Below are 11,350 nucleotides of genomic sequence, written 5' to 3'. Positions count from 1 at the left end.
ACAGTCATGTGTCACCGTTTCCAGGCCAAATCCCAGAGGAATTTTCCACCACCCACCTGGCTCTTTCCTCCTTTCATCTCTCTTATTGCTTGTTCTCTTCATCCATGTCATAATCTTCTCACACCTAATTTTTGTCATCTCCTTAAGCCCATCTGATTTCCCTTCATCTATCCCCTGAGATCTCAGCCCTATCCTCTTTTCTGTCACTCTCTCCTCCTCTCCGTCTCTGCCTCTTTTCCACCCTTCTGGACACTGAGTAGAACACAGATTATGTCAGACATTTATAAAACCAGATTAGCTGGCTCACCTTCACGCACACACACACACACACACACACGTATATCGTGATTTGAGCTAGGTCTATATAAATCCAATAAAGAGAAATCTTAAAGCTATAGCATAAAGTGATCCCAACATTGCACAGCAACAGTTTGGCTGAGGTCTTTTGCTTTTTAAATATTGTAATGCAGTTATGCACAAAGTAAATTCCATAAATATATAGTAAGTAAGGTTTTTGTATAGCACCTTTCACAGATAAAAAAAAAATCACAAAGTGCTTCACAATAAAATGCAATACAACACAAGAAGTCACAATACAAGCAAATTGAAATACAAATAGAAAACATAACAGCCATAAAAAAAGCCCCTTGACTAAGTAAAAGCCTGCTTGAACAGCAGAGTCTTCAGCTGCTTTTTAAAAAGATTCGACAGAATCCACACAACATAGCGGGAGAGGCAAGTCATTCCACAGCCTAGGAGCCACTGCTTGGAATGACCGATCCCCTCTAGTTTTAAAATTAGTGCGGGGAACCACTAATAGCATCTGACCTAATGATCTCAGACTACAGGTGTGTTAGGGGCTTGTTCTGGCCCAGAACGCAGAGATTTCACACAGACAATGAAAGAAGTTTGTAAAGGTTTTAATGAACAAAATAGTACTCAGAGATACAGTGGGTTTTGTCTGAGCGGGGAATCTCCTGGCTGGTCCGAGTACCGAGGCGAGCCGAGGGGGAAGGATCCAGGTCGTACGAGACTCGAGGCGGACAGGCACGGAAGAGTTCACAGTAGTTTCCACAGGTGGAGGATAAGGCTGGAAGCTTGTAGGCACAGTGGAGGAGGCAGCAGGTCTGAGCGGTCACTGGACAGAAACAGTCATGTGTACAGGTGGTGGAGGATCCGCAAGCGGGCACAGAGGACTGGACGAGACAGGTTTCAGTTGCGACACATGAAAGGTAGGATGACACCTCAGTCCGTGGCAACTTTAACCGCACAGCAGAGGGATTGATAATCAAATCAATAACGAAGGGACCCAAAAACCGAGGTGCCAACGTGCGTGATTCAATCTGCAGGGGAATGTTCTTGGAAGAAAGCCACACGTGTTGTCCAGGCTGGTACTGGGGAGCTGGGGTCCTGCGCCAATCTGCCGAACTCTTGTTCTGCTCTGTGGTCCTGAGCAACGCTTCACGCCAAACCTGATGACGATGAAGTTCTCTTGAACAGAGGGAACCGCCAATTCCTTCTCTTGATCTGGAAACCGGAGGTCGATACCCCAGCGACGCCTCGAAAGGGGATAGGCCGGTAGCAGAGGTGGTTAGGGAGTTGTGGGCATACTCGATCCAGGGAAGGTGTTTCGCCCAAGAAGATAGATGCTGAGCCGCCACACAGCGAAGAGACGCTTCCAGGTCCTGGTTGGCTCTCTCAGTCTGGCCATTTGATTGCGGATGGAATCCTGAGGAGAGACTCAGTTGCGCCCAGAGCAGAACAAAAATCTTTCCAGACTTGAGAAATGAACTGTGGGCCTCTGTCAGATACAGTGTCTACAGGTATTCCATCCCCATGGAATACTTGTAAGACTGAGAGGTCCGCTGCCTCACTGGCAGTTTGTAATGCTACATAGTGAGCGGATTTAGAGAATCTGTCCACAATGGTGAGTATTGTATCATTACCTTCAGATACAGGGAGACCAGTGACAAAGTCCAGGGCTATGTGTGACCAGGGACGACTTGGGATCGGCAGGGGTTGCAGCAGACCCGAGGGAGACTGGTGGGATGCTTTACCCCGGGCACAGGTGGTACATGCTGTCACGAAAACCTGGACATCAGCTTCTGCTGACGGCCACCAAAAATGTCTTCTCAGCAACGTAAGGGTACGTTGCATCCCTGGATGGCAGGCGAAACGGGAAGAATGGACCCACTGCAACACTTCGGACCGCACAGATACAGGGACATAGAGCCGGCCAGATGGTCCATCTGCTGGTCCAGGGTCTGATACTTGGGCCGTCTTGACCAGAGAGTCGAACTGCGGCCACAACGCAGGTAGAGGAGAGGATGGACTCCGGTTCACTGGACTCAGAGATGGAAAACTGGTGGGACAAAGCATCAGGTTTTACATTGCGAGATCCTGGACGGTAAGTAAGAGTAAAGTTAAACCTACTGAAGAATATGGACCATCTGGCCTGGCGATTGTTTAGTCTCTTTGAAGACTGGATGAAGGCCAGGTTCTTGTGGTCGGTCCATACCACAAAAGGCTGTTCCGCCCCATCCAGCCAATGCCTCCATTCCTCCAGTGCCAGTTTCACGGCCAGCAACTCCTGGTTTCCCACGTCATAGTGTCTTTCTGCTGGAGATAACTTCTTGTATAAAAGCACAAGGATGGAGTTCTTGATCCGTGGGGGAGCGTTGTGATAGAACCGCTCCAACACCGGAGTCTGAAGCATCCACTTCCACCACAAAAGGCGAAGTATCGGGGTGAATGAGCCCAGGGGAGCTGGAAAACAGTTTTTTCAGGGTACTCATGGCTAGATCAGCTTCAGGAGACCACACAAACGGAACTTTAGGGGAAGTGAGTTTGGTGAGGGGAGCAACCACCTGACTAAAGCCCTGAATGAATCTCCTGTAGAAATTAGCAAACCCCAGAAAACTTAGTTGTTTGCGAGTCTGGGGAATGGGCCATTCAGATACTGCCTTAATCTTGTCAGGGTCTGCTGAAACCTGTCCCTTTCCAATAATGAGCCCAAGGAAGGGGACTGCCTCACGGTGTAACTCACACGTCTGCTTTAACAAAAAAAATTTTCCAACAGACGTTGCAGGACGAGATGGACATGGGAAACGTGTTCTTTAAGGGACTTAGAAAGGAAAAAAAAAAAAAACACAGAATATCGTCCAGGTAGACGAAAACAAAACGATTTAACATGTCTCTTAGCACATCATTCACCATAGTTTGGAATATAGCTGGTGCATTTGTGAGTCCAGAAGGCATTACCAGATATTCGCAGTGTCCAAGTGGTGTATTGAAGATTTTCCACTCATCTCCTTGCCGAATCCTGACGAGATGATAGGCATTGCGCAGATCCAGTTTAGAGAAGACAGTGGCGCCCTGAAGTGGTTCAAAAGCAGAATTGATTAGTGGCAAAGGGTATTTATTTTTTACAGTAATGTTGTTCAGACCGCAAAAATCTATACAGGGGCGCAGCGTCTTGTCCTTGTCCACAAAGAAGAACCCGGCCCCACAGGTGATGATGGACGAATGATACCTGCGGCCAGGGACTCCATAGCCTCTCAGGTCTGGACAGGTTGTAGAGTTGGCTAGCAGGCAAGGGAGCTCCTGGAAACAACTCATAGGGTCTATGGGGTGGGAGAGATAATGCTTTCTCCTTGCTGAACACTTCCGCTAGATCCAGATATTCTTTGGGAACTGATGACAGATCAGGCAGTTTCTCTGATACAGAAGGGGTGTTCACGTTGGGAGGAATAGCTGGACCGAGACACGAGGAATGACAAAGACTGGTCCAACTGCTGATAGTTTTGTGTTGCCATTCTATTTGAGGGTTGTGTAACCTGAGCCATGGAAAACCGAGAATGAGAGGGGATGAGGAAGCTGACACTACTTTAAAAAGGGATTTCCTCTCGATGGTTACCGGAGAGAACGAGTGTAACTGGGATGGTTTGTTGCGTAACTTAGCCAGTAGCTGTCAATGGTTGTGACATTCATAGAGGATGGGAGTAATTCGAGGGGAATGTCAGCCTGCTTAGCCAGATTAAAGTCAATGAAGTTATCTTCTGCCCCTGAATCAATAAGGGCAGATAACAGTAGTGACAGCGTACCCAATTGGAGAGTTGCAGGGAGCGACAGACGAGGGGATGTGGGCTCAGTTACAGGAATGGGGCTCGCTAGTGTGCCCACTCTCACTAACGAGCCTCCTCTTTTGGGCGTACAGGACAATTAGCGAGAAAATGGGAGGGGTTGCCACAGTACAGGCACTCACCTGTCGGCGGCGTAAGCGTTCGGCTGGGGAAAGCCGAGCTCCACCCAATTGCATGGGCTCCCCCTCATCTCTTGCAACGGGGACTGGTGCTGCCGAGAGCTCTCTACGGAGAGAACATGAACTGGGTCTTGGTGTCCTGGAAACCCGAATGGGAACGGGTGCGGGTCCACTCTTCTCCCATCTCCTCTCTCGGATCCTGTTTTCAATCTTAATAGCCAAAGAAACAAGACTATGCAGGTTACAGGGTTCATCGCGAAGAGCTAGCTCATCTTTGACAGTGTGATTCAAACCTTGATTGGAACACATAGCTTCAGCCCAAACTAGTTTCCCCTGAGTAACCCCAGTGCATAGTGTACCTTTGATGATTCTGAGGCAAAAGACAGTGGCTTCTGTTGAAAAATTAACTCGCATTGAAGCAGGAAACCTCGACACTTGTTCAATTCCCCAGAGAACGGTTCAGGAGATGTCACAGGGGGTTCCCGGAAGAATGGCGCAGATTCCATGGCAGAGGACGAGTGGGAGGAGGAGCAGGGAGGGGTGGAGCACTGGGAAGAGACAGTTGTAATTTGAGAAGACAGCTGAGTTACTTGATTGAATAATTGTTGGTTGGTTTCCAGTAATTTATGGATTAACTGGTTGTGTTGTCCTAACAGAGCTCCTTGATTTTTAATGGCTCGAAAAATGCCGTCTTCGTCTGGTAACTGTGAAATCTCTGCAGGGTCCATGGCCAGTTCATTCTGTTAGGGGCTTGTTCTGACCCAGAACGCAGAGATTTCACACACAGACAATGAAAGCAGTTTGTAAAAGTTTTAATGAACAAAATAGTACTCAGAGATACAGTGTGGGTTTTGTCTGAGCGGGGAATCTCCTGGCTGGTCCGAGTAACTAGGCAAGCCAAGAGGGAAGGATCCAGGTCGTACGAGACTCAAGGCGAACAGGCACGGAAGAGTTCACAGTAGTTTCCACAGGTGGAGGATAAGGCTGGACGGCGAGGCTGGAAGCTTGTAGGCACAGCGAAGGAGGCAGCAGGTCTGAGCGGTCACTGGACAGAAACACAGGGAAAGTATGCGCTCAGGAGAACAAAGACAAAAGCTAGGGTGCACAAGACAACACGGACACAACTTGAGTAAACTGAGAACTCAGAGCCAAGTTACCACATGGGTGTAGATAACGAACTGGTGCCGAAGAGGTGATCAGCCCGGGTTTAAGTATTGCTGGAATGAATCTTGTAGATGAGCTGCAGCTATGAGGAATGGCTGTGCAGTGTTGATTTGGCCACGCCCCTTGACCTACTTTCCTCTGAACACACCTCCAGCACTCCAGGTGGAAAAACACAGATACACACAGACAAACAGAGAACAAAAACACCCAAAACAGGGCGGAGAGAGAGAGAGAGCTGCCCATAACAGGGTGGGGGTATATAGCTGTATCAAATCAGAGGTGTATGAAGGAACTTGACCGTGCAAGGCTCTAAAAGTAATGACCAGGATTTTAAATTGAATTCTATACTGGACTGGTAACCAGTGAAGTGCTGCTAAAACAGGTGTGATGTTTGCTCTTTTGTTAATGTGCATTAAAAGCCTTGCAGCAGAGTTCTGAACAGTCTGGAGACGATAAAGCTGATTCTTACTCAGACAGGTAAAAAGACTAAGTAATCTAAACGTGAAGAAATGAAAGCATGAATGATCATCTCTAATTCATCCTTAGTCACAAGTGTTCTTAACTTAATACGGAAATATTTTTAATCAAATCACTATTTAGAGTGGTGATCCAACAACATAGCAGAATCAAAAGCCACACCTAAGCTACTGAGACTCGGCTGGACACACATGTCCCCAATATGCTGCTTTATCTCAGGGATACGACTTTCAGGGGTACTTAGAGTTTCTGTTTTATCTGAGTTCAGAAGCAGAAATTTGTCACATAAACACTGTTTGATACTAGTCAAACAGTTTATTAAAGATGACAACTCAGTTTCCTTAAACGAGCAGTACAGTTGGATATCATCTGCATACAGATGGTACGATATATCACTAAATTGACTAATTATCTGTCGTAAAGTAAATATGTACAAGAGGAACAGAATATGTCCCAAGACAGAACCCTGAGGTACCCCACACGACAACTCTGCAGTTTCAGACAATATCTGATTCACATAAACACTAAAACTTCTACCAGAAAGGTAGGATGAGAACCATTTTAAAACTGATCCAGACATCCCAACCAGATCACGACGTCTATTTATCATAATGTTATGATTGATAGTGTAAAACGCAGAAGAAAGGTCCAATAGGACCAAAACTGTAAAATCCTTTGAATCAGCTGACATCATAATATCACTAGAAACTTTAAGAAGTGCAGTTTCCGTAGAATGCCTTTTACGGAAACCAGACTGGAATTTATCAAACAGCTCGTGCTTCTCTAAGAAAAGGGTGAGTTGCTCTGCTACAACTTTTTCTAATATTTTTTACATGAATGGTAGTTTTGATATTGGTCTGTAGTTCCTAGATTGAAGTGGATCCAACGTGGGCTTTTTAAGTACAGGCTTAACGACAGCATGTTTAAAAAAGCTAGGAACAAAACCAGTTAAAAGTGAAGTATTTAGCATCTCAACAATACAAGGGCCAATGGAGTCAAAAGCTTGTACAAATAGCACAGTAGGGAGAACATCCATAGGACAAGATGAGGGTTTCAAAGTCTGTAGCAGAGAAGTGATGTCATGTAATGTCACAGGTTTAAAAGTGGACCAAAAATGAGCGGGAGACAAGTCACAGGCAGAGTTCTGAGGAAGTGATGGTAAGATGTTTGCCCTAACATCTCTGATCTTATTTACAAAGAAGTGGAGGAATTCATCACAGTCCGATTTAGAAGACACAGTTGCTTGAGGGCCAGAAGGAGACACTAAAGCATTAATGGTGTCAAATAAGATTCTGGGATTGTGCTTATTCAAGGATATAAGATGAGAAAAGAAACAAGTTCTGGCCTTTCTCAGCATCTCGTTTAAAGTAACCCTTAGCTCTTTAAGGTGAATCCTATGAACCACAAGTTTAGTAGTTTTCCAGAGACGTTCAACTTTTCTACAATTTCTCCTAAAACTTTGGATTGCTTCATCAATCCAAGGACAATATTTTTTATGAGGGATAATGCTTGATTTAACTGGTGCTACTTTATCTAAAATTGTTAAACACTGAGTATTAAAAAGACTGGATAAACACATCTGCATCACTGCATCCCAACTAGAGATGTTCCGATACCGATACCAGTATCGGTATCGGCTCCAATACTGCCTAAAACGCTGGTATCGGTATCGGGAAGTACTGAAGTTTATGCACCGATCCGATACCACGTAATAAAGCCCTAAAGAAAAAATACGTTAAAGTAGTTTATTTATGTTCTTTTTCCGTTATAACAGACTGTCAAACTGGATAATAAAAGAACGTTCTGTGGCATTCATTTTTCACAAGGAGTTTAACCTGAGCCAGACTGACAACAAAGATATAAATCATATCACATCCATACAGGGATAGTATACAGTTCTTAAAACATAATAAAATATATGACACACTAGTATCGGATCGGTACTCGGTATCGGCCGATACGCAAGTTCAGGTATCGGAATCAGTATCGGGAAGCAAAAAATGGTATCAGACCATCTCTAATCCCAACAGAGAACATGGGTCGAACAAGGCAGAGAACCTCTCAGCAGCATCATGATTTATAATCCGCCTTTGGGCCCTAATTCTCAGGGGCGGAGGATCAAGAGGAAAGTTAATGTCAAAGAACACACAGCTATGATCACTCACAAGAACATCTTCCACATGTGCATTTGCTATATCTAGACCAAGAGAGAAGACAAGGTCCAGGGTGTGACCCTTAATGTGTGTAGGTCCAGTCTTGTTTTGGTTTGGTGTGGAAAAAAGAGCCTTTCCTGCACAGATCCCTGACTTTAACCCCATCAGACACCTATGGGGTGAACTGGAATGAAGACTGCAAGCCAGGCCTTATCACCAAACATCAGTGCTCAACCTCACATGGTGCTTTTGTGGCTGGATGGAATCAAATCCCTGCAGCCAGATGTCAAATTCTTGAGGAAAGCCTTCCTAGAAGAGTGGAGGCTGTTATAACACCATTTTCATGCCCGTGGTTTTAGAATGAGTTGCTCAACAATCACATATGAATGTAATGGTAGTGTATTTATTTATATATATATATATATATATATATATATATATATATATATATATATATATATACACTAACACTTGCTGCACATATACTGACTCTATTTTAGTCTTGCCCACACATATTTTCCTCACCAACACACATAGTCCATGACACTAACGCCTCATGACATATGATATTCATCAACAGCTCTGACTCATACAGTACACCTCAAAGGGATAGTTCATTTTTTTTTTTTAGTGGGTTGTAAGTAATGTTGTAGTGAAGCAGGCAGGAGCCCCAACACGGAAGCTAACAAATGTACTGCTGTGGTCAGGGCCAGCACGGGCAGCAGCAAATTATTATTTTAGACACCTATAAAAGGCCTACTTAAAAAAATCTATATCCGTTTAAGTGTATGCTAAATTTTCGAAAATGTACCACTTTACCTTGCCATCAAGCAGCCCTTTCTGATAGGGAACTGAAGCCAATATATCCATCTATGCTCTCTCCAAAGCCACCACACTCCTTTGACAAAGAAACAGTAATTTTACCTCGCAGAACACAGGAGTTACTGTTCTAACGCTGTCTCCATCAGTTAGTTGTGCATCACAGATCCACACTATCACATTGTCATCATACTTTCCAAAAGCACTGACTACGCATACTATCACACATGCACAGTGCCATCTATCTCTCTTGGTTGAGTCGTGTATGGACAGCTACGCTTCAAGACATCTTGAGCTTCATGTAAATTAGTATGACACAGCACTGTCTACAAGAGCAGCATCCACAGAGCCGGAATCACTTAGAATAACCAGCTTTCTCTCTGTGTCATCCGTTTCCCCTCTCATTCTTTCTCCCTTGTATTCTTTTCTGCCTGCATCCCCCTCACCCATCCTTCAATTTCTGACTCAGCAGAACAAGTTCGAAACAAGGTCACCTGACTGCTGTTGCTGTGGAGACCTAGAATTGGTTTCTTTTTCTTTCTTTCTTCCGGCAAGGCAGGGAGGTCTGTGTGTGTGTGTGTGTGTGTGTGGGGGAGGGAGACATGAAGGTATGACAGAGGTTAAGAAAGGATACTACTGCCAGCCATTTTGGTTGAAATGAGATTGAGAAGAACTTTATTAGCAGCAGCATGGTGACAAAGTCGCCCTCATGGGCAGCACTGGAGGATCAGAATCTGTTAAGCCTTACAGTTTCCTATATGCTAAACATGTCTCAACACTTCTAGGATGCAAACATTTTGTAAAGCTATATAATTCAATATGCATTGCATATGCAAGAAATGAGTTAACAGTCACAGGAAAACCGTCATACTGTAGACATTAGGTGGGCAAAATAATAGAAACTGTTAAAGTTGCCCTTCAAAAAATCTCCATCCATCGAATTAAACCTTCAATTAAAGACTTCATTCACACACAAAACACAATTATGAGCTTTACCAAACAGTTTTTTTTATTGAAAGGCTTTTTAGTTTATTTTGTGTTCTGCTACTTTACATCCCTTGTATAGCTTGATTTAAGCCTAATACCCATCCCCACATTTTGGCGATGGTTATATAACATGTGTACAGTATATTAATGTTGCTTTTCATAGTATTAGCAGTGACATTTCTACATAGTGATAGATAGTGGCCTGCCATTCATATAAGCTGTGCGAAGTTTTATTTGGAAACCAGACCTGGGTATCACAGTAATGTAAAGTAAAATTGTTTGGATGTGTGAAAGCAAAAAAACATTTGCTTTCACATCCTGTGAGTGCTGTATGGTTGGGATTTGCCACACTGGGAACAGAATGTGTATTTGAAAGTTTACACCATGGTAGAACGTTACAAAATATAAACAAAAACATGATAGCTCACTGCTAAATTTAATTAGTGCTATTATTAGTTGGTCAGCTGCAATATTTCAGATAGCTTAAAGGGATACTTCACAGATTTAGCATGAAGCTTTGTATCAGTAGAAACCCGGCAGTATTTTCGAATGACCGTGCTTCCCTACCTCATGTCCCCCTGAGACGAGAGTTCTCTGTATTGTGGAAAAAAACCTCTGATGACGCAAAAATCGTCGTTTTGCGTTATCGGAGGCAATTTTGCTCAGAGGCTATGGACTACAGCCAGCTGGTTTGTTTGTTTGTTTGCTAGGAAAGCTAACGCTAGCCGGCCACCTGTCCCATCCATCCTGCTTGCAAGTGTCCGCTCATTAGATAAACTGGACTACATCCAACTTCAACGAAAACGTGAGTTCATAGACTGCTGTGTTTTTGTGTTTGTGGAAACATTGCTGAACCGGACACCGCTATCCAGCTACCAGGCCTGCTAGCCTTCCAAACAGATAATGATGCTCTGTCGGGTAAGACTCGTGGAGGTGGGCTGTGTTAACATGGACTGGTGCAGAAATGGGGTGCTTGTATCCAACTGCTCACCGCTGGTGGAGTTTGTGACTGTTAAATTCCGACCATTCTACATTCCACGGCTGTGTTTATACTCGGTGTTTACAGCCCACCAAGCGCTAATGCTACCAATGCGTTAGATGAACTTTACGGAGCCTATAATGTGTGTGCACTAAATGTGGCCTGTTTCGTATGTCGTTTTTATATATTTTAAATGTGTAACACCACTTGAGCCACGGTGAAACGATATTTTGTGTATATGGTTGAAATGACAATAAAACACACTTGACTTGACTTGACTGCCTCTCTATAACTGGTAGGCGTGGCTTGGGAGTGGCCTCGTAGGGAAGCGAAGCAAGTGCATTCTGGGAGTTGTCTTTCATCCACATGAGCCAAAAATACATTTTCTGGCTTTTCTCGGTCTAGAAGGCACCAACTTCTAAAAAAAACAATCACATTTCTACTACATAAATGAGCCAATTTAATACATATTCATCTTTCCAGCGGTGAAATATCCCTTTAAGTAAAAAA

The 11,350-nt window shown here is 44.1% G+C and overlaps 1 protein-coding gene across 1 annotated transcript; it reads right to left on the bottom strand.

Moving 5' to 3' along the window:
* Positions 1-2,645: 2,645 nt before the first annotated feature.
* On the bottom strand, positions 2,646-9,092 carry LOC144519433 (uncharacterized). The gene is made up of 5 exons (XM_078252549.1): positions 8,980-9,092; positions 5,419-8,364; positions 4,621-5,306; positions 4,265-4,471; positions 2,646-3,375 (listed from the first exon to the last, which is right to left on the bottom strand). Exons 3-5 carry the CDS (start codon positions 4,987-4,989, stop codon positions 3,043-3,045), a joined length of 909 nt encoding a protein of 302 aa, XP_078108675.1. The 5' UTR covers positions 4,990-5,306; positions 5,419-8,364; positions 8,980-9,092; the 3' UTR covers positions 2,646-3,042.
* Between the last annotated feature and the right edge of the window lie 2,258 nt (positions 9,093-11,350).

The sequence above is a fragment of the Sander vitreus genome, chromosome 6, assembly GCF_031162955.1.
Source record: "Sander vitreus isolate 19-12246 chromosome 6, sanVit1, whole genome shotgun sequence".
NCBI lineage: Eukaryota > Metazoa > Chordata > Actinopteri > Perciformes > Percidae > Sander > Sander vitreus.
The sequence above is the reverse complement of the archived record's forward strand: the minus strand, read 5'-3'. Positions and strand labels throughout refer to the sequence as shown.